Genomic DNA, 24,696 nt, shown 5'->3' with positions numbered 1-24,696 from the left:
AATTGTACTAGAATATAGTAAACCAGTATCCAGATGCACTGTGTTGTCCAGGCTTTAGGACACTAGGAGTTGGATGGACCACCCAGAATATGTTGGGTTCTCCCAGCCCAGCTGTTAATTGTCATTTTTACATTAAGTATGAAGTGAAAACGGGCTTCCTTGCTCCCACTAACTCTTCCTGACCTGCTCATAGAAAACTACGCATACCTTCAGAAGTATAGGCAATATTATTGGGGCAATTTAAAATCATACAGGGAATGTGTACATTTATCCCAACTAAGCAACGAGTTCTATAAGCCCAGCTCTGCTGAAATACAAGTCAACTCTACATTCCCAAAAATACTTAACCCCTCATTCCCAACACCATTCAGGTTAACAGTGACCCTATCCCTACACCTGAGAACACTGGGTGAGTACTTGATTTATACTTGCCCAATCTAAAGGCCCATGGTGTTGATTTTCTCCTAAGGGTAAAATCATGTTCTACTACTTCTTCCAGCATGGCTGAGACATTTAAATCACTTTTTAGGATTATGGGGTGAAGAAAAGTGTTATTCTCAAGGCTGGCTATAGTTTGAGCCACCTAGCATAAGTTAAAGACAGAATTCCTTTCAGGGACAGCCATTCTGCAATTTAGTTAAACAGTTGTAATGGGTGTATGTTCAGGGTTGAATAGCATCCCCTAAATTTATGTCCACTGGAACCTCAGGATGTGACTTTTTTTTTTTAAAGATTTTATTTATTTATTTGACAGAGAGAGACACAGCGGGAGAGGGAACACAAGCAGGGGGAGTGGGAGAGGGAGAAGCAGGCTTCCTGTGGAGCAGGGAGCCCGATGCGGGGCTTGATCCCAGGACCTGGATTCATGACCTGAGCCGAAGGCAGACGCTTAACGACTGAGCCACCCAGGCGCCCCAGTGACTTTTTTTTTTCACATAAGGAAGCATTTATTTGAAGTTTAACATGAAATCATATGAATAAAATTTGTATAAACATAAATCCACATTGAGTCATAACACGGATAGCAAAAGACAAAGTAAAAACAAAGAAAACTAATTGACGGCTATGTACAGTTGGACACAGTTATGTCTTGTACACTAGAAAGTCTTTTACAAAATAATCATCTTAGATCAACAGAAGACCAATCTTCAATGTCGTCCTGGGTTAACTTTAGCAATCTCCTCCTGTTTTCTCCAACATCCTCCTTTAGTATGGCTGGTAATTGTTTTGGTGACTGCCACCCCCTCGGGATGCCTTGCCATAAGTGCTCTGTTGGCCACTGTAGTCTGCATATATCCCTGTCCATATCCATAGTTCCCATAGTTATACCCAGTATAATCATAGTTTTGATCACCACCATAGAAACTACTGTAATTTCCATATCCTTGATCATAATAGTTACTAAATCCTTAGTTCCAGTTTTGGCCCTGACCTCGTCCACGACCCCTAGTACCACCTCGTCCACCAGCTGCAGCACCTCTTCCTCCTTTTTGTTGTTGCTGTTGCTGCCCGTATACCTCTTCGGGTTGTGCAACTTTGATTTCATACTTCCCAGAACCAATTTGATGATATCTGCTTTCTAACAATTTCTTTACTGGCTCTTCTTCTGTATATGTGATAAAACAAAATCCTCTTCTTTCATTTGTTTTTGTATCCATGGGAAGTTCAATATTTTCAATCTCTCCAAAGGCTCCAAAATATTCTTTAATTTGTTCTTCAGAAGTATCTGGGCTCAATCCACCCACAAAAACCTTTTTGGGGAGTTCTTTTCCTTTTAAAGTTTTGGCCCTTTTGGGGTCTATCAGTTTGCCATCCAATTTGTGTTCTTTCAGTTCCAAAACCTTATCAACACTAGCAGCATCTTTGAAAAGCACAAATCCAAATCCTCTTAGATCTTCCAGTCCCTGGATCTGTTTTAATTGTATAGTCTACATCTTCCCCAAATTGAGACAAATATTCAGTCAGATCTTTCTTGCTTGTATCCCAGCTCAAGCCTCCAATAAACATTTTACCGTCATCCTGCTGATTCTTGCTCACATTGATCTTGGATCCCTCTGCGAATTCCTCTATGTTGCGGTACTCATTCATGTCCTCCATGGTGGCGGAGTTGTCGGCCGGGGGCTGCTGGCACGCAGTCCAGGTCACAGCAACGGCGGCGGTGGAGCGTTGTATTCTCAGGATGTGACTTTATTTGGAAATAGGGTCTTTGCAGATATAATTAATTAAGATGAGGTGATACTGGATTAGAGTGCAGACTAATCCAATGACTGGTGTCTGCATAAGAAGAGAAAACAGACCCATAGGGAGAATGCGATGTGACAACAGAGGGACACATTAGAGTGTTGCATCTGTGACCTAATGCCCAGCATCACTGGCAGCCATCGGAAACTGGAAGAGTCAAGAAAGGACTCTCCCTGGGGCCTGGAAGGAGCATAGCCCTGCACACACCTTGATTTTAGACTTCTGCCCCAGAACAGTGAGAGAATAATTTTTTATTTTTAAGTGACCCAGTTTATGATCATTCATTACAGCAACTCTAGGAAACTAATACAGTGTGTTTGATTTTGAAGATGTTGTCCCCTTGGGAATAGTTTAGTTTAGTTTTTTTTTTTTTTTAAGTTTAAAATTTAAGTGGTTTTAAAATTTTAAAAGTAGAGCTCTGAATAGTAAGGCAGGAATTTTGAAGGTTTCTTTTGCAGGTGATTCAATGAGGAAGGTGAGAGTTCAGGCAGAGGAAAATGTGGAGGGACTGGTGACCACAGGAAGATAAATGCCAGGAAATAATCTTAGGGTTCACTTTCTCCTTGAACAGTCCTGACATTAGGACACAAAAGTAATGCTTTTTAGTTCATGAACTTAAAGAGGAAGAGCTAGATTTCTGAAAATCATGGTATCATGATCTTTTGCTAATGATCAGAATCAAGTATATGCCATAGAAAAGAAACTAGCAAACCAGAGTGGGTAGCTCAAAGTATTATGGGACCATGTACCACGCAAACATGTCTAGAGGGGGAAAATGTCTGGCCAGACCACCTCTGTTCTCTCTCTTTGGCTGAGTGTGTTTGTTGCGGGAGAGAAACTGGTATACATGTGAATTGCAAATAGAAGGCATGATGCACTCCCTTTCTTTTTCTTTTTTTTTAAATTTTATTTTATTATGTTAATCACCATACATTACATCATTAGTTTTTGATGTAGTGTCCCATGATTCATTGTTTGCGTATAACACCCAGTGCTCCATTCAATACGTGCCCTCTTTAATACCCATCACCAGGCTAACCCATCCCCCCATCCCCCTCCCCTCTGGAACCCTCGGTTGGTTTCTCAGAGTCCATAGTCTCTCATGGTTTGTCTCCCCCTCTGATATCCCCCCCTTTATTTTTCCCTTCCTACTACCTTCTTTATTTTTTTTTTTTAACATATAATGTATTATTTGTTTCAGAGGTACAGGTCTGTGATTCATCAGTCTTAAACAATTCACAGCACTCACCATAGCACATACCCTCTCCAATGTCTATCACCCAGCCACCCCATCCCTCCCACCCCCCACCACTCCAGCAACCCTCAGTTTATTTCCTGAGATTCAGAATTCCTCATATCAGTGAGATCATATGATACATATCTTTCTCTGATTGACTTACTTCGCTTAGCATAATACCCTCTAATTCCATCCACGTCATTGCAAATGGCAAGAATTCATTTTTTGTTTTTTGGGGGTTTTTTTGATGGCTGCATAATATTCCATTGTGTGTGTGTGTGTGTGTGTGTGTGTGTGTGTGTGTGTGTGTATCTCACATCTTCTTTATCTATTCATTTGGTGATGGACATCTTGGCTCTTTCCACAGTTTGGCTATTGTGGACATTGCTGCTATAAACATTGGGGAGCACGTACCCCTTTGGATCACTACATTTGTATCTTTGGGGTAAATACCCAGTAGTGCAATTGCTGGGTGGTATGGTAGCTCTATTTTCAGCTTTTTGAGGAACCTCCATACTGTTTTCCAGAGTGGTTGCACCAGCTTGCATTCCCACCAACAGTGTAGGAGGGTTCCCCTTTCTCCGCATCCCTGCCAACATCTGTAATTTCCTGACTTGTTAATTTTAGCCATTCTGACTGGTGTGAGGTGGTATCTCACTGAGGTTTTGATTTGGATTTCCCTGATGCCGAGCAGTATTGAGCACTTTTTCATGTGTCTGTTGGCCATTTGGATGTCTTCTTTGGAAAAATGTCCGTTCATGTCTTCTGCCCATTTCTTGATTGGATTATTTGTTCTTTGGGTGTTGAGTTTGATAAATTCTTTATAGATTTTGGATACTAGTCCTTTATCTGATATGTCATTTGCAAAAATCTTCTCCCATTCCATTGGTTGTCTTTTGGTTTTGTTGACTGTTTCCTTTGCTAGATGCACTCCCTTTCTGTTCACTTCTCAGATGTTCTGTCAGAGTCCTTGACCCAACTCCAAACTGACCCTCTTGGGCCCTCAGGTATGTAAATAGCCCCTCAAAGATGTCCGTGACCTAGTCCCCAGGAACTGTGAATATTACTTTACATGGCCAAAGGGACTTTGAGGATGTGATTAGAGTTTCGGAGCTTGACATGGGGGATTATCCTGGATTATCCAGATGGGCTCAATCTAATCACACAAATCCTTAAAAATAGAGCACTTTTTCAGCTGCGGTTAGAGAGGTAAAACATTGCTGGCTTTGAAGCTGGAGGAGGAGAGCCATGAGCCAACAAATGTAGGCAACTTCTAGAATCTGGAAAAAACAAAACAAAACAAAACAAACAAAAAAGCTCTTTTCCTATCATGGACTGACTGGCCTAAACCACAAAAATATCTCACAGTTCTGAAGGCTGGAAGTCCAAGATCAGGGTGGCTGCCAGTTAGGTTCCTGTAAGAGTCCTCTTTCTGGCTTGTAGGTGGTATTTTCTCATTGTGCCCCCACTTGGCCTTTCCTTTGTATGTGTGCATAAGGTGAGAGATTTCTCCCTTCCTCTTCTTATCAGGCCACCAATCCTATTGGATTAGGACCACACCCTTATGATCTCATTTAACTTTAACTACTTCCTTAAAGCTCTATCTCCAAACATAGTCACATTGGGAGTTAGGGCTTCAATATATGAATTCAGCGGGGGAAAAGAGTTCAGTTCTTATCACTCCCCTTAGAGTCTCCAGAAAGGAGCCCTACCCACACCTTGATTTTAGCCCAGTGTTTAGCCATTACCTTTGTGGTCATTTGTTACAGCATTAGTAGAAAACTAACCCAGACTCCTATCCCTCTATTTGTCATCCTTTCATCTTTCATGGGCTGGGTTTGCAATGCAAACTGGACTACTATGTGCCAGGCAGTGTGCTACACACAGTGTTCCTTGTCCTTAAGCACCTATGAGGGGGCTGTGATTATCCCTACTACAAGTACCTTAAGCCCTTAGAGGGTGAAGATTCTGTTGGTCATGACCCTGCTGGTCTAGTCTAGTGCCTAAAACATAGTAGAAACTCAATAAGAATTTGTCAAATGGAAAAAGAAAAGAAATTTATGTTCAAAGAGGATCAGAAAGGATAACTTTCTCAGGATCAGGGGGTGATATGGATCCAAACCATCTAAATGAAGGTCATACATTTTTTACTAAGAATTGTGTGAGTCCTTAAATTACAGTATATACATATAAAGCAAGAAAAGATAGTCAGTTCTCATCGTCGCAGATCCTTTTCATGCACTATTTCATCTGGGTCTTACGAGGCAGACGTTAACATAATTCATTGGATGGGTGAGAAAACCAAAGCCCAGAGAGGTTGAGTAATGTTCTCAAAGTTTTATGAGTAGTTGTGCCAGAAATTATTTCAAAACCCAAGTCTTTTAGGCTTTTGCGAAGTCAACATTTTTTCCACTGCCTCACCTGGAAATGTATTTTTTATTTTCATTTGTCTGTGTTCATGAGTTGCCTTAGGAAAGCAGGATCTATTGCTCTTTTTAGATGTTCTAACTGTTCATTGAAACCATGATTTTTTTGAAGGCAGGAGACACATCTCCTTTTCTCTTATTCCCAGTGGCAGCCCATTCCATGTAGCATATCCCACATGCAGGTGTCATTAACTGGCAGCAGACTTTCTGCTTCCAGATTTCAGAGGTATGCTTATACAAATTAGAGGTATTTCAAAATTTTAGAACAGCTGGAGGTATTTTTTTCTGAAGACTCACTCAGTCAAGACAGTTTTTTTGTGTGTGTTGTTGTTCAAGAGACACCATGTAGGGGCTAGAACAAAATCTACCTGGAGGCAGTATGTATGGCCTGGTGGTTAGATGCATGGGCTCTAAAGTCAGGCAGATTTGGCTTTGGATTCCTGGACCACCATTTACTAGCTGTTGGATTTGGGCAAGTTGTATCACCTCTCTGAACCTCAGTTCCACATCCATAATACTTATTATTTCCCAGGTTTGTTTGTTTTTGCCCTGTTTTGGGTAAGGATTAAGCAAAATGAAATCTGAGAAACCCAAAGAGGAATGTATGGTGGATCTAGAAGCCAGGAGATATGGATGGGCAAGGGGAGTGGACATCTGAAACCAGTGGGATAAAATAAACAATTCCTCCAGAATTTGATAATGCTGGAGAAGTAGCTTTTATTTGAAAAGCTAACTAGAGAGGTGGATGGGAATGTGTCCTGGATGGTGCTGAACGCTATGTGTGTATGGAAGACACCACTGTGTGTTTATGCACCAGTCATTCTTCCTTCTTCTTGTTAACAAGCCTTCATTTTGTTCTGATATTGGTTGACTGGCCAAGTATTTTTGTGAGGTGCAGGACTCCCCTCAGACCCTTTGGGGTGCATTTCTCCACATCCTTGCCAACACTTGTTATTTCTTGCCCTTTTGTCCATGACTGTTCTAATAGGTGTGCATTCAATAGGCAGCTCAGAATAGCTACACTCAAAGGGATTCTCTTGCTTTCCAAACTCAGTTTGGCATCTTGAAAGATGTTTTGATATTTTTTCTTAACATTTTTAGGTATGCCATACCAAGAAGATTGTCTGTCTACATAAGAATTGGAGAGCCTGAAGAAGGCAGTGTGGAGAGAACTTGGATAATAGAGGAGAGCGGAGAAAAAAGAGAAGGATGACAAGAAAGGAAGAATGAAAAGGAGGAGGAGGGGGAGGACAAAGAGAACAATGTAGAGACAGAGAAAGTAGAGCACAGAAGAACACGCAAGAACTAGGAAATGATGACTTCTTGATTTCCCTGTAGAATGCCAAACCCTTGTTCCTGGGACTGCAATGTTCCTGCCCTTGGAATTTGGGAGACATCCTGGGTCTTTAAAAACATCCCCATATTTACTTGTTTAGGCATCTCAACTTAGTTCCTATTATTTTTCATGAAAAGGGTTTTCAGGATACACCATCAGCTCACTTCTGAGACTAAGTTGGCTGGTCTTCTCTTTGGGTGGGTGGCTTCTCTACTTTGCTGTTAAGACATATAGGACTGTAGTCAGCAAAAAATATAAGGGCTTTCCAAGTCCTGGTCACACTGTATAATCTCAAATTCATAGTCCAGTTTAGAAAAACAATGTTCAGTGAAGATTGCTTAAAGGATGTCTACTCTTTCAGTTGTTCTAAATTTTTACTCCTCAATTAAACCAAAACTAAAGAAAGTAAGGTCCCATATGGCATCATTCTGGTTCCTCCTGATATTTATTTTGCTACATAGCACAGTGATTTGATGCTACCAATCTATATTTGAGTTTTTTATAAGAAATAGGGTCTATGTGGTTAATGGGTACCTTGCTTATTATTATAGATTCAATTGTGCCTCCACCCCCCAAATTCATATTTTGAAGTTCTAATTCTCAGTACCTCAGAATATGACCTTATTTGGAAATAGGGTAGTTGCAGATATAACTAGTTAAATTAATATGAAATCATTAGGGTTGGCCCTAATCCAATATGCCTGATGTCCCTATAAAAAAGTGAAATTTGGACACTTAAATGGAAAATGACATATAAAAATGGAGGCAGAAATTGGGTTATACATCTGCAAGCCTAGGAACACCAAAGATTACTCAAAGTATGAGAAGCTAGGCAAGAGGCAAAGGACATTCTTCCTCACAACCATAAGAAGGAAGCAACCCTGCCAATACTTCAATTTAGGACTTCTGGACTCCAGAACTGTGACACAAGAAATTTCTGTCATTTAAACCACTCACTTTGTGGGTACCTTGTTAGAGCAGCCCCAGCAAACTAATACTGTGAGTCCACTGGCTGGCTCTTTCCACAGGGATGGTCAATGGTGGTCTCTAGTAGAGACTACACATGCATAGTGCTCTTCAGTCACAAGTGCTCATGATGACAAGTTCTTATGACCTGTTCAACTTGGGCTTAAGTTCAGTCATGATTGTACTTAATATTGCATTACTGCCACTCACTCACTAGGAAAGAATGGCTCACGTGTGCCAAGAAAAGCATCAATCACTCACCTGCAAACTTTTGTACTTTTAGAAATGCCAATGGGAGCCTGTCATCTAGAAAAAAATCCAGTCACGCTTGAAGTGGGGCCAGTTCAAGAAAATGGTCGAGAGGTCACCAGATTTCTCAGTGGGTTATTTCCCACTCTTTGATTTTGATCTAGTAGTCAGAGTAGACTTTTTCTACTTTCTCACATAAATACATGGCAAAATAATTCTTTGCGTTAGAGAGGGACTTCCAGCAGCCCTCAGAGGGTATACAGGGCTTGGACTTCCTATCACAGCAGAACACAGCCCTCAGCATGTCCCTGGTGTGGAAGGAGTATACTGCTCTCACATCTTGTGATAAGGGCTGACCCAGTCATATTCCTGGGTGGTGTATTCTGCAGTCTTGGCTAACCACAATATTGCTCCTCCAATGCCTTCCATGAAGTGGACATTTTTGGTTACTTTTCTCAGAGTGGGTCTTAATCCAATATGACTGGAGTCCTCATAAGAAGAGGAAATTAGGACATAGATACATAGAAGGAAGACCATGTGAAGACACAGGGAGAAGATGGCCATCTACAGGCCAAAGTAAAAAAAAAAAAAATGTCTGTTGTTTAAGTCACCCATCTGAGGTACTCTGTTATGGCAGCCCTAACAGATTCAGAGTACAAATCAACCAGTAGCTCTAAGGCGTGGGTTTTGACTAGTTCTTGTCAATCAGGGTATTCATATTCCTATGAAAGCAGTGACTGGTTTACTTGTGAGAGCAACAGATTGAGTATTTGACTTTAATTTTCATCTGTATTTACACCCTTATTACATCTTTATTGTGGGCAGAATGTACTTTCTTGTCCCTTGATGTTGGTTGGCCTTGGTCATGTGACTTCTTTTGGCCAGTAGCATTGTGAGTAGAATTAACATGAGGCCAGTTTCAAGTAGAGGTTTTAAGAGGCTTTCTGTTTTCACTTCCCCTCTTGAACTCCTGTCACTTCTCTAACAATAATGGACTCAGCTAGCCTCAGGTCCTAGCAGAATGAAGGACAGTGGAGCAAAATCTCCCTAGCTTGAAGTAGAGCCATCCAGTCCACCCCAGCCTAAATCAGCACACCCCCACCCAGCCTGTAAGCATGTCAATGAGCCCAGATGACATTAGCAGATCTACTAGACAACCTTCACACACATGAGTAATACTTACTATTAAACGACAAGAGATTCTGTAGTTGTTACACAGCATTTGTCCAATAGCTAACTGATACAATGAACATGTGACCTGAGATGTTTGATCAAAATTGAAGCCCAAGGTTTTTTTTCAGTGTTGGGAAAAGGGAGAGAGAAAGTTTTTTTCTCTCAGAAAGCATGTGGCCATGGAAATTTTTGGCTGTGATCTTGTAACATCCAGATTATAGATGATACTAAGGAGATAGAACAGAGAAATGAAAGGAATCTGTGTTCTTATTGGTGTTGTTGAGCCACAGATCAAACCAAACATAAGCCTTGAACTACCTCTGAAACTCCCAGTTAGATGAGCAAAGAAATCCCCTTGTTAGATTTTCCATTACTTTTAAAAATACAGACACAGAACTTCCGATTTCAGTTTCAACATGCAAGGAGCTTGGAAATGATCCTGTTCTTACAGCAAGAAAATTCTGAACAAACTGAAAATAAACAGAATTTTCTTGGAACCATCAAGGATTTGAGATCAGAGGGTCATCCACCACTCCAAAATCTAGAGAGATAGCAAGTAGAGAAGCTGCTTACTTGGAGCAGAAGCCACTGGAGCCACAAATAGGTAGGAACACTTAAGTGGTAATTTTGATGAGTTGCTGGAGGCTAAGTGTAGACTAGCTTAATGGTGATACTCTCCTGGAATCTGCAGTCTTAGGGGACCCTCACACTCTCTTGGATCCACTTCTAGGAATCCACCAGGTTCTTAATGGTGAGGAGCCAAGAAAGATCCCCTCCTGGCTGTGGCAGGAGGAGAGGAGAAGTAAACATTGTGAGATATGCCCAGAGAGTCCTCCATAGCAAATGCTTGCTCTCAAAATCCAAAAGGAAGAATGTTGCCAGAATATAAAGGGAGGAAGAAAAGCTAAGTAACACTTGTGAAGGTCAGGGCACAGGGACATGGGCCTATTAACATTTTTTAGAAGATTTATTTATTTATTTTAGAGGGCAGGGACAGAGGGAGAGAGAGAGTCTCAAGCAGACTTCTTGCTGAGCGTGGAGCCTGACGTGGGGCTGGATCTCCCGACCCTGAGATCATGACCTGAGCCAAAATCAAGAGTTAGATGCCCAACTGACTGAGCCACGCAGGCACCCATCATGGGCCTATTAAAAGCCTGATATTTAATCAAACAATTATGGCATGCTTCCTCTCCCCAACACCTTACCACCACATCAATAGGACTCTAGTATAACAACATTGGATTATAGCTGAAAAAGCTTCAAGGTACAGACTCTATTTAAGGATCCCAAAGGCAACAAGAGAGACAAAAACAAAGACATTAGACATTAGACATTTGAAGTCTCTGACATCCGCCATTACAACAAACATTAAGCACAACCCAACTCTTAGATTAATATAAAACTTACACTAAAGGTTTTACTTTAGTTCTTATTTATTTTTTTATTTATATTTTATTTTTAATAAAATATTGCAAGGCGTGCTAAAAGGCAAGAAAAAAAACACAGTCTGAAGAGGAAAAGGAAGCATTGGAACTAGACTCAGATATGCCACAGATTTTAAAATCGTTACACAGGGAATTAAAAATAACTATGATTAATATGTTAAGGGCTGCAATGGAAAAAGTAGACAACACACAAGAACAGATGGATAATGTAAGCAGAGAGATGGAAACCATAACAAATAATCAAAAGGAAATCCTACAAATCAAAAACACTGTAATAAAAATGAAGAAAGCCTTTGATGGGCTCATTAGTATACTCACCACAGCCAAGGAAAGAAGCAGAGAGGTTAAAGATATGCCAATAGAAAGTTCCCAAATTGTAATTTCTTTAAAAAATAAGGCAGAACAAGATATTTCTAGAAAAATGGGGAAATTTCAAAAAGTGTAAGATATACATAGTTGGAATATCAAAAGAAGGAAGACAAAGAAAATAAAATATTTGAAGTAATAATGACAGAGAATTTTCCAAAATTAATGGCAGACAAAATCAGAGGTGCAGGAAGCTCAGACAACACCAAGATAAATACCAAAGAAATCTACACTTAGGTATATCATATTTAAACTACATGAAACCAATGACAAAGTCTGGAAAGAAGATGGGAGTGTGAGAAGGACCTTGTCTCTGGAGAAACAAGAATAAGAATTACAGAGAACTTATTAGAAGTCCTGCAAACAAGCAGAGAGTGGAGTGAAATATTTAAAATGTTTAAAGAAAAATGTATAGAATTCTATATCCAGCAAAATTATCCTTCAAAAGTGAGGGAGAAATAAAGATTTCCCAGTAAAACAAAAATGGAGGGAATTTATTGCCAGCACACCTGTCCAGAAAGAAATGTTTAAAAAGTTCTTGATGGAGAAAGAAAGTTATATAAGTCAGAAACTTGGATCTTTTATAAGGAGAGGGAGAACATCAGAGAAGGAATAAAAGAAGGTAAAATTCTTTAAAATTATATTTCTTATTCTTTTTTCTCCACTTTTACCCATTTCACCCACCCTTACCCCCAACCTCTGGCAACTACCAGTCTGTTCTCTGTGTCTATAAGTTCAACTATTTTTTTGGGGTCCACATATAAGGTAGATCACACAGTATTTGCCTTTTTCTGTCTGACTTATTTCACTTAGCATAATACCCTCCAGGTCCATCCATTTTTTCTCAAATGTCAGGATTTCCTTCCTTTTTATGACTGCATTATATGTATACAATACATATACACAATATATATACTATATATACATATATACACAATATATGGCACATCTTCTTTATTCATTCATCCATCTGTGTATAGTTAGGTTGTTTCCATGTCTTGGCTGTTGTGAATAATGCTGCAGTGAACATGGGAGTGCAGATATCTTTTCAAATAGTTATTTCATTCCCTTCAGATAAACACCAGAAGTGGAATTACTGGATCATATGGCTGTTCTATACTTAATATTTTGAGGGTCTTCCATACTGTTTTCTATAGTGACTGCACCGATTTATATTCCCACCAGCAGTGCACAGGGGTTCCCTTTTCTCCCACATCCTCATCAACACTTGTTATTTCTTTTCTTTTTGATAATAGCCATTCTGACAGGGTTGAAGTGATATCTCACAGTGGTTTTGATTTACATCTCCCTGATGATTAGTGATGTTGAGCGTCTTTTTATGTACCTGTTAGTCATTTGTATGTCTTCCATGGAAAAATGTCTATTCAGACCCTCTGCCCATTTTTAATCAGATTGTTTGTTTATTTGTTTTCCTATTAAGTTGTATGAGTTCTTTATATGTTTTGGACATTTGACCCTTATCAGATATATGATTTGCAAATACTTTCTCCCATTCTGTAGGTTGTCTTTTTATTTTGTTGCAGGTTTCCTTTGCTGTACAGAGGCTTTTCAGTTTTATGCAGTCCCTTTTTTGCTTATTCTTAATTGATCTAAAAGATAACTGTTTAATTATAACAATATATAGGGTGATTGTAACATATGGATACATGAAAGGAATGACAGCAGTGCCATAAGGGATGAGAAGGAGGGGCTGGGAATACTCTTTTGTTACAAGGTAGCTGCGCTACCCGTGAACTTGATACAGGGTTATTTGAAGGTGAACTTAGATTAGTTGTAAATGTATATTGCAAACTGTAGGGCAACCATTAAATTTTTTTTAATGAAATGTAATTTGTATGCTAAGCAAGGAAACAAAATGGAATCATAAAATGTTCAATTTAAACCAGAGAAAGGGGGAAAGAGAGGAAGAAAGTAAATAAAGAGAAAGTATGATGAACAGAAAAATGTTGCAAACATGGTAGATATTAATCTAACTATATCAATAATCAATAAATGTGAGTGGTCTAAATACCCAAATGAAAAGACAAAGATTATCAGAGTGGATCTAAAAACAAAACTCAGATACACCTTGTCTACCAGAAACCCTCTAAATATAAAGACTCAGATGGGTTGAAAGTAAAGGGATAGAGAAAGATATACCATGCCCCACTAATAAAAAGAAAACTAGTAACTACATTAATTTCAGACAAAACTGACTTCAGAACAAGAAAAATGATCAGAGATAAAGGGGGTCATTACAGAACGATAAAGGGCTGAATTCTCCAAGGAAATGTAACAATTCTAAGTGTGTATGCACCAACACAGTGTCAATATGTGAGGCAAAAACTAATAGAACTTCAAGGAGAAACAGACAAATCCACTATTACAGTTGGTGACTTCAACATCCCTCTTTCAGTAATTGATAAACAAAGCAAGCAGAAAATCAGTAAGAATATAGTTGATCTGAACAGCACTATCAATCAACTTGACGTTTATAGAATACTCAATCCAAAAACAGCAGAATACACATTCTTCTCAAGCTCCCATGGCTCTTTCCCCAAGCCTGACCACATTCTGTGTCGTAAATCACACCTCAGCAAATTTAAGAGAATAGAAATCATACAAAGTATGTTCTCAGACCACAGTAGAATTAAACTAGAAATTAATAACAGAAAGATGGCTGGAAAATCCTAAAATAGTTGAAAAATTTAAAAAAGTACTTCTAAATAACACATGGTTCAAAGAAGTCTCAAGAGAAACTTACAAATATTTTGAACTAAATGAAAAAGAAAATGCAACTTATCAAAAATACATACTCCTCACTGACATGCCCATCAAGTTAGACTCACAGAGAGTTGCTCGTGTGCTTTCAGGAAGGGTACTTCTTTTATCATCTATCTATCTATCATCTATCTATTTATCTATCATCTATCTATCTATCTATCTATCTATCTATCTATCTATCTATCTATCCATCATCTATCATCTGTCTGTTTTTGAAGTAATCTCTATGCTCAATGTGGGGCTCGAGTTCACCACTGTGAGATCAAGAGTCACATGCTGTACTGACTGAGCCAGCCAGGTGCCCCAGGAAGGATACTTCAATGAAACGGTACCTAATCCCAATGTAAGGATCTGACTCAATCACAGATGTGATGAGCCCTTCTGAGGTGGCTCAGGCATTCAGACAGGCTTTGATGGGTGTTCAGAGCAGATACACTGTAGCAGAAAACTTCAGAGAGCTCTTCGAGAGTGAAGGAACACATCTATACAGCTTGTTCCATACAGAATGTTCAAATGCTGTTTTTGATTATAAACACCGCAGCAAAGCTGTAAAACTTTTCAGACCATGAATTTAAAATATTCTAAAAATGACATCGCCAAAAGACCTGAGCCTCTGGTTGGCTAGCTCTCCCTTGGGCATTTTTTAGTTTAATTGGGTTTACCGGTAAGTGCAGGCACAAAGCATAAAGATGCATCATAGTTTAGCTTTGACCTCAATATTGGACTGTAGTGCTATTTGGCTTTGCCTGATTTCAATCTTTGAAGTCTAAATAGCCTAATTTGTCTATTTCACCACCCTATTTTGCAACCTTATCTTCCGTTTGATCGATGATCACGTGATTGCGTAGGGAATATATATCTAATTGGAAACAATGCCAGCAACAGGAATAGACATGTCCTTTAGATTTATCTTTGATATTTGAATATTTATTTCCGAATATAAGCAAACATTTTAGATGTAACTTAGAGTGAAAAGTCTCCAAAATTTGAAATTCTGTTAGTTAGCTTAAGTATAAGTGTGTGTTTATTATTATAAGAGTAAAGTGTTATACTAATTAATGGTAATTGTGAGGCATTACATTTATTTATAAAAGTAATTAGTATTTTCAGGGGCACCTGGGTGGCTCTGTCAGTTAAGTGTCTGCCTTCATCTCAGGTTATGATCCCGGGGTCCTGGGATCGAGCCCCGCATTGGGCTCCCTGCTCAGTGGGAAGCCTGCTTCTCCCTCTCCCACTCCCCCTGCTTGTGTTCCCTCTCTCACTCTCTCTCTCTCTCTGTCAAATAATCTTTACAAAATAAAAAAATAAAAGTAATCAGTGTTTTCAGAGATTTTAACAGGGAAAGAGATTGAAAATTATTATGAATTTTTAAAAGAGAGGGGACTAGCTAAATAACTTTAATATGCCAACCATCTCATCCCTTCGGAGCAAACAACTGTTTATAAAAATTTGAATAATAATTGTATTGGTCTGTTTGAGCTGCCATAACAAGATCCTAAAGACAGGGTGGCTTAAACAACAGAAATTTATTTATTTCTCACAGTTCTGGCGGCTGAAAACCAAGATCAAAGCACTAGAATGCTTGGTTTCTAGTGAGCTCTCTCTACCTGGCTTGTAGATGGGCACTTGCTCACGTGTCTTCACATGGCCTTTCCTCTGCTCCCATGCTCCTGGTGACTCTTGCTGCTCTTATAAGGACATCAGTACTATTGGTTTAGGGTCTCATTCTTGACCTCATTTTAACCATAATTACCTCCTTGAAGATCCGATCTTCAAATAGTCATCTTGGGGGTTAGAGCTTCAATATAGGAATTTAGAGGGACACAAAATCAGTTCATAACAATAGTAATAATAAGGAGGGTGCCTGGGTGGCTCAGTAGGTTAAGTGTCTGCCTTCGACCAGGTCATGATTCCAGGGTCCTGGGATCGAGTCCCACATCGGCCTCCCTGCTCAGCAGGGAGTCTGCTTCTCCCTCTCCCTCTGCTGCTCTCTCTCTCTGTGTCAAATAAATAAATAAAATCTTAAAAAATTAATAACATCATAGTAAGGTAAAAAAAATAATAATGTAAGTGGTATACTAGCATCCATAGCATTAAACAAGGTTAACTTTGTGAACTATATTATTTTTTAGTTATTTCATGCCACACAAGGTATCAGAAAGTCTTATGTGGGACTTCTTCATATCTTATGTTGACAAGTTAAAAGCAGAACTTCAACTTTGCCTCCTCAAGCTTCCACAGGAAGAAAAAGATTCAAAACCCTGTAATAAAACATCTTTAATCAAAATGTAATTTTAAAAAAGAGAATGAAGAAAAATACTTTGAAGATTGTAAATAAAAATCCAAATAACAGAATTCCAAGTGCTTTAAGAAGAAAATTCTTTATAATTTTGAGTTAATAAGAGCTTAAGTTTGAAACAAAAATAGGTCATAGTAGTAGTTTTAGATAGTAGTCATTCTCAGTAATAGATGAAGCCAAGGACCCCATATGCAAAGTTCCTTTTAAAAGTGGGTTTTAAAAATATTTTTATTTTTTTATTTTTTAAAGATTTTATTTATTTATTTGAGAGAGAGAATGAGAGAGAGAGCATGGGAGGGGTGAGGGTCTGAGGGAGAAGCAGACTCCCTGCTGAGTAGGGAGCCCGAGGCGGGACTCGATCCGGGGACTCCAGGATCACTACCTGAGCCAAAGGCAGTCGCTTAACCAACTGAGCCACCCAGGCGCCCGGGTTTTTAAAATATTTTGCTGAATTAGAAAACTCTGTACTCAAAAAGGGTCATAAGATTATTTAACGTGCCCCTTCTGCATCCTGCATCAGGCATTTGGACACGTAAGATCACAAAGCCTTCTTACATTTGACAGCAAGGGTGAACAGTTTACTAAGAGTTTTTCAGTTTCTGCTAGTTCACATATAAGTCTGTTGAAGAACTATTTATAGAATGGAAATTTGGTGAAGGAAAGACCGCTGAAACCAGTGATAGAACATGCATGGCCAAGGTCAGGAGTGGATGAGGAGCTCACAAGCATGCCAACTTTTATGCACATCCTGCAATTGTGTGTTCAAAAAGTAATAAAGCAGTGAGTAATGTAAGAGAGTTACTGGTCTGAAGTAGACAGCTTGTGGGCCATGTCCATTGTCTTCTTTAATCACAGGCAGACTACAAGACTTACAAGAGATTATAGAACTCTTGTTGAGTTTTAAGAGTTTATGTATAATTTCCATGACAGTCTTTTATCACGATCCTTTTGCAAATGTTTTCTCCTAGTCTGTGGTTTGTTTTCTCATTCTTTTGACAGTGTCTTTTGCAGAGCAGAAGTTTTTGATTTTAATGAAGCCCAGCTTATCAAGTAGTTTTTTTCATAGATCATGCCTTTGGTATTGCATCTAAAAAGTCATACCCATGCCCAAGATCACCTAGATTTTCTCCTATTTTATCTTTTAGGTGTTTCATATTTTTTCCTCATATTTAGGTCAAGGGTCAATTTTGAGCTAATTTTTGTGAAGGGTGTGAGGTTTTTGGCTAGATTTTTTTTTTTTTTTTGCATGTGGATGTCTACTTGTTGCAGTATCGTTTATTAAAAAGACTATCTTTAGTCCATTTTTAATCTTTAATGTTTAATCTCCAAATATTTTGGGGATTTTTCCAGCTTTCTGTTATTTATTTCTAGTTTAATTATGAAAGTATACTTTATATGATTTCTATTCTTTTAAATTTGTTATTTTGTCAAAGATCGGTTGAATTTATTTATGTGGGTCTATTTCTGAGTTTCCTATTTTTTTCCCACTGATACATTTGTCTATTCTTTCTCAAGTACTACACTGTCTTGATTATCGTAGCTTTATAGTAAGTCTTGAAGTCTGGTAACATCAGTCCTCCAAGTTTGTTCTCTTTTAAAATTATGTTGACTATTCTGGGTCTTTTACCTCTCGATATAAACTTTAGAATCAATTTTTCAATATCCACAACATAACTTGTTAAGATTTTTTATTGGGATTGCATTGAATCTAAAGATCAAGTTGGGAAGAACTGACGTCTTGACAATATTGAGCTTCCTATTCATGAACATGGGCCAGCTCTTTATTTATATCATTCTTTGATTTCTTTCATCAGAGTCTAAGAGTTTCGCTCTTATAGTTCTTCTACATATTCTGTTAGGTTTATGCCTATTTAATTCTTTGAGTGCTGTAAGTGTATCATGTTTTTAATTTCACTTTCCACTTATTCATTGCTGGTATGTGGAAAAGTGATCAACTTTTGTGTATTTTGTATTTTGCAACCTTGTTATAATTGCTTATTAGCTCCAGGAGATTTTTTTTTTTTTTTTTTCTATTCCTTCAGATTTTCTACATAGACCATCATGTCATCCACAAAATAAAAGCAAAACAAAACAGTTTTATTTCTTCCCAATCTGTTTACCTTATATTTCCTTTTCTCATTTTATTGCATTAGCGAGGATGTCTATGATGTTGAAAGTGGTGAGAATGGTGAGAGGGGGCAGACTTGCCCTTTTTCTCATCATTGTGGGAAAGCTTCTAGTTTCTCACCATTAAATATAATGTTAGCTGTAAGGTTTTTGGTAGATTATCAAGTTGAGGAAGTTTCATCTATTCCTAGATGACAGTTTTTATCAAGATCAGGTGTTGGGTTTTGTCCGACTTTTTTTTTTTCCTGCATCTATTGAGATGATCATGTGATTTTTTTTTTTCTTTAGCTTGTTGATGTGAAGGACTACATTCATGATTTTCAAACGTTGAACCAGCCTTGCACACTTGGAATAAATCCCACTTGGTCATGGTGTATGGATTTGATTTGCTAATGGTTTTTGAGGATTTGTGCATCTATGTTCATGAGAGATATTAGTGTATAGTTTTTTTTTTCTTGTAATATCTTTGTCTGGTTTTGTTATCATGGTAATGCTGGCCTCATAGAGTGAGTTACAAAGTCTTCTCTCTCTTTCTATCTTTTGGAAGAGATTTTAGAGAACTGGTATAATTTCTTCCTTAAATGTTTGTTGGAATTCAGCAGTGAATCCATCTAGGTCTGGTGCTTTCTCTTCTAGAAAGTTATTAATTATTGATTCAATTTCTTTTATAGATGTAGGCCTATTCCAGTTGTCTATTTCTTCCTGTGTGAGTTTTGGCACATTTCAAGGAATCGATCCATTTTATCTAGGTTATCAAATTTGTGGGCATAGAGTTGTTCATAGTATTTCTTTATTCTCCTTTCAATATCCATGGGGTTAGTGGTAATGACCCCTCTTTCATTTTTGATATTAGTAATTTGTCTTCTCCTTTTTAAAAAACCAACCTTGCTAGAAGATTATTGATTTTATTATTTTTGAATAATTAGTGGGTTTTTTTGTTGATTTTCTCTATTGATTTCATGCTTTTAATTTCATTGATTTCTGTTGGTCTCTTTATTATTTCTTTTCTTCTGTTTACTTTTGATTTAATTTTCTTTTTCTAGTTTCTGAAGGTGGAAGCCTAGATTATAGACTTTAGATCATTCTCATTTTTTAAATATATATGCATTCAATGCTATAAAATCGCCTCTAAGCTACTGCTTTCCCTGTATCCCACAAATTTTAATAAATTGCATTTTTTCACTTTCATTTCATTCAAAATATTTTAATTTTTTTCTTGGGGTGTCTTCTTGACCCATATGTTAGTTGGAAGTGTGCTGTTTAAACTCCAAATATTTTGGGGATTTTTCCAGCTTTCTGTTATTTAGTTCTAGTTTAATTCTGAAAGTATACTTTATGATTTCTATTCTTTTAAATTTATTAAGGTGTGCATTATGGCCCAGAATGTGGTCTATCTTGGTGAATGTTCCATATGGGCTTGAGAAGAATGTGTATCCTGTTGTTGGATGAAGTAATCAATGGATGCCAATTACATCCAGTTGATTGATGGTGCTGTTGAGTTCAACAATGTCTTTACTGATTTTCTGCCTGCTGGATCTGTGCATTTCTGAGAGAAAGATATTGAAATCTCCAACTATAATAATGAAATCATCTCTTTCTCCTTGAAATTCTATCAGTTTTTGCCTCAGTATTTTGACACTCTGTTACTAGGCGCAAACACCTTAAGGCCTGTTATGTCTTCCTAGAGCATTGACCCCTTTATCATTATGTAATGTCCATCTTTATTCCGTAACTTTCCTTGCTCTGAAGTCTGAGCTATCAAAAATTAATATAACTATTCCTGTTTTCTTTTTATTAGTGTTACAATGGTATATATTTCTCCATTTCTTTCCTTTTAATCTATATGTATCTTCATATTTTAAGTGTGTTTTTTATACACAACATATAGGTGAGTCTTGCTTTCTGATCCTCTCTGACAATCTTTGTCTTTTAATTGGTATATTTAGACCATTGATGTTTAAAGTGGTTATTGATACAACTGGATGGATATTAACCATATTTGTTATTGTTTTCTACTCACTGCCCTTGTTTTTTGTTCATGTTTTTGTTCTCCACTCTGTTTCTGACATTTGTGATTTTTATTTAACATGTTAGATGACCCCATTTTCTTTGCTTTCTTAGCATATCTGTTTTACATTTTTCCTGGTTGCTCTAGAAATATATATTTATAACTAATTCAAATTCATTTTCAAACAATGTTGCATGGTTAGTGCAAAATCTTATAATAACAAAATAATCCTAATTCTTCCCCTCCATCCCTTGATCCCTTGTATCATTGCTCACTGCTGTCATTCATATATATATACATGTATATATACATACATATACATGTATATATATATGTGTAAATACACACATATATATGTCAGAAATTGGATCTACATAAAGATATAGCATCAGAGAAGGAATGAGTGAAGGTAAAATAAAAACTTTCATCTTTCTTCTTATTTTTTTTTAAACATTTTATTTATTTATTTGACAGAGAGAGACACAGCGAGAGAGGGAACACAAGCAGGGGAAGTGGGAGAGGGAGAAGCAGGCTTCCCACTGAGCAGGGAGCCTGATGCGGCGCTTGATCCCAGGACCCTGGGACCATGACCTGAGCCAAAGGCAGACGCTTAACGACTGAGCCACCCAGGCGCCCCTCATCTTTCTTATTCTTAGTTGATCTAACAGGTGACAGCAGTTTCTCCTATCAGAAATTTGGAAGTCCCTGATATCTGTACACCACTATGAGTGATGATGTGATAGCTCTTTATCTTGGAGACAGGAAAGAAACTAGGGTTTTAGTAAATGAGAAAATGAAAGCACATGGGGCTTATGACATTCTCCTAATCATGCATATCAGTAGAAGAACCAGAAATAGCTCCTGGTTCCTTTGAGCCCTGGTTTTGGGCTCAATTCATTTATAGTTCTGGAACCAGAGACTGTTGCTTGGGAAGGAATAAAAGTGATTTGCTATGTGGAAAAAGGAGCCCTTGTTGTAATTTCAAGGTCTCTGAGGTTTCTGTTAAATACAAAGAGAGAAGAGTGCATGTTTTAAAAACAAAACAAAACAAAACACTTTTGAACCATGACATTTGAAGTTGGTGGTCACCAGTAGCATAATACCCAAAGGTCTGACCAAAGATTTCTTCATGAAAACCAGTTGAAGTAATCAAAGACAAAATTGCATCTATCAAATACTTTGTTAATACTAATAAAATATGGATGACAAAATAAAAAATACAGTCTGTTTGATTATAATAAATTCCTCAGCTTGATTTATGTACTTCACTAACACCAGATTTGGGATCATATAGACAGTTATTAGATTTTTCTCCTCTTTTGTTTTTAAAGGATGCTTGTTCCTTTAAAGACAAAATTATGAATAATAAGCCTGGATTCCTTGACTGGTAGATTCTTACTTATGGATAGGTTGTGAAATCTGATCTAGGAGGTCTTGAAGATGGATACTGTACTACATAAATAACTTCCTGGGATATCAAGGTAGGATGGAAACACAGCCTGTTTTCCTTTCCCCTCCCCTCCTTGTTTGTTGTTTGAACACAGCTCGCCTCCCTCCTCAAATTCCCACTTTACTCACAAACACGTAAGTCTTCTCTAATAGTTATTAAAGGCTTCAGGGATATGGTAAGTAACTTTTAGACAGAATGGTTAAATACCACACTAATCATTATTGTGCATAAGATCCACCAACGGATGTTAAAATTAATGGGTGAAAATTTGAAGTGAAACAAAATTTGCATAGTTTCAAAGTATCTTCCCCCAACCCCAGATATTAACTTCAAGTGATCAAGGTTCACATCACCAGTGACAAGACATCTTGACATCACAAACCCTTGATAGATTCAGTATCATTTCCTTGCTGGAAATGTATAACCTTATGCAAGTCATGGGAAAACATTAGACCAACCTACATCGAGAAACATTCTACAAAATAAACCATTAGTATTCTTCAAAAGCATCAAAGTCATGAAAGATAAGGAAACACTGAGAAACTGTCATAGATTGGATGAAATAATTGGAGAAATAATAACTAAATACAATGTGGGATTCTGAATTGGTTACTGGAATAGAAAAAGAGCATGAGAAGAAAAGGTGATAAAATTTGAGCAAGGTCTGTAGTTTATTTAATATCATTGTACCTGTGTTAATTTTATAGATTTGATTTTCATTGTGTACTATGATACTAGGATGATAACATTACTAAGGTACTAGTAGATACTAGATGATACTAACATGATAACATTAGGAGGAATTCATGAAGGGTCTACAGGATCTCTTTGTACTATTTTTACAACTTTCTGTAAGTTTAAAATTAGCTCAGAACAAACAAGCAAAGAATAAAACAGAGATAGAAACCAAGAAACAGACTCTTAACTGTAGAGAACAAGCTGATGGTTGCCAGAGGGGAGGAGGGTTAAATAGGTGATGGAGATTAAGGCATGCACTTATCCTGATGAGCACTGAGTAATATTAGAATTGTTGAATCACTATATCGTACTCCTGAAACTAATATAACCCTGCATGTTAACTATACTGGATTTAAAATAAAAAACTTAATAAAATAACATCAGAAAAAAATAGCTCAAAATAAAAAGTTAAAAAATTTGTTGCACTCAATTATTAACACCTCAAAGGACTATTTTTTCCATTCCTTCAATAATTTTTGTCATCCTACTCAAAAACTTGATATTTTTGGACATAATATTCCAACAAGAATATGACTAATGCAAATGATGGATGGAAACATTTTGAAAGAAAATAAAAAATATCATACCAAGTCAGGGTTGTATTCTCAAATTCTCATGCTGATTTTGAAAGTTTAATTTATACCCTTTGTATTTCAAATGAGTTCTAGTTGTGTTGTGAACTAACGTAGTTTATGATAGGTATGGGATTTATCTTAGAAATTCTTTTGAATATTCTCTGCAATGGAGGGACTCACTATTCACAGCTAAATGTTTAATGATGTGGCTGAAATTCTTAATCCTTAGGGACTTCAGTATCTATTGCTCGTAGATTACTTTAAATGCTTAAACATTCAGAATTTGGTTTTGTTGGTTTTCCTTATTTAAGAGGTGTTTGAAAGCAAATGAGACATTGCAAGTTCAAAAAATAAAATAGTATATGTAATCTTGAGTAGTATAGTTTGTAGTTAACCATAAATATGGGTTGTTATGAAGTCCTAGAGGAAGTACCAACCCAATCCATGTTTCTCCATCTTTCCTCTGCATAGGAATCTTTCATGGATTTTGTTTAAAGGCAGATTTTTATTTAGCAGGTGTGCTGTGGGCCTTGAGATCTGCATTTCCAAGCAGTTCCCAAAGGGTGTCATGTTCCTGGCCCATGGATGACATTTTGGGTAGCGAGGACCTAAATGGTTGGAAAGGAAATGGTACAGATGAGTCCTGTCTACCCGAGGTATAAATTTTCAAAGAAGAGATTTACTATTAAACAAGTGACATATTTAAGTAGCAGAAGGCAGTACGGCCATAATAAAAGTTTGAGGAAATCTCTCCAGGGAAGAGAGAGCTACAGGTGACGCAGCAGTCACCTCAAAGTCAGATGTTGCCTGAGCAGAAAGGGTGGAGACTGGATTCAGTCTGAGATTAAGCTGAACCAGTCAGTCAAGGGCAGGTAGGGTGGAAAGTAACCACTTTCAGGCGATCAGAAATCCCCCCCAGGAGGATGTTTACCACTGCCACCAGGGGCACGCTACCACTGCTTTTCAAGGTCGGCTGTGTGGACTGCCCCCTACCTTGGGGTGGCTGGTGTCCTGGGAGAATGAAATGAGATAAGGACCTGGATACAGCACTGTACAACATGGGGCCATCCCACTGACTTAGAGCCTGACTTCGGGTCTCTCCGGGGACAAGGGCTTGGTGATGGGTCATGTGTTTACAACTCTTAGGATGTTACCCTTGGCAGTTGAGCTGGGCTTAAAGTGGACTCTGATCTGCAGTTAGATTCCGGGTGCTGGGGAAGAGAGGTTTGCTGCGATTACCCTCATTACCGATAACACAGGGTTACTCAAGTGTGAA

The 24,696-nt window shown here is 37.8% G+C and overlaps 1 protein-coding gene across 1 annotated transcript; it reads right to left on the bottom strand.

Annotated features, from left to right (window-relative positions):
- Window positions 1-1,206: 1,206 nt before the first annotated feature.
- On the bottom strand, window positions 1,207-8,884 carry LOC110590031 (heterogeneous nuclear ribonucleoprotein D-like). Its single transcript, XM_044919027.1, is given in 4 exon segments — window positions 1,207-1,286; window positions 1,433-1,889; window positions 1,891-2,185; window positions 8,793-8,884. Coding segments are annotated over 4 exon segments (924 nt in total).
- Between the last annotated feature and the right edge of the window lie 15,812 nt (window positions 8,885-24,696).

This window comes from Neomonachus schauinslandi, chromosome 10, assembly GCF_002201575.2.
Source record: "Neomonachus schauinslandi chromosome 10, ASM220157v2, whole genome shotgun sequence".
Taxonomy (NCBI): domain Eukaryota; kingdom Metazoa; phylum Chordata; class Mammalia; order Carnivora; family Phocidae; genus Neomonachus; species Neomonachus schauinslandi.
This window is presented reverse-complemented; position numbering and strand designations above follow the sequence as displayed.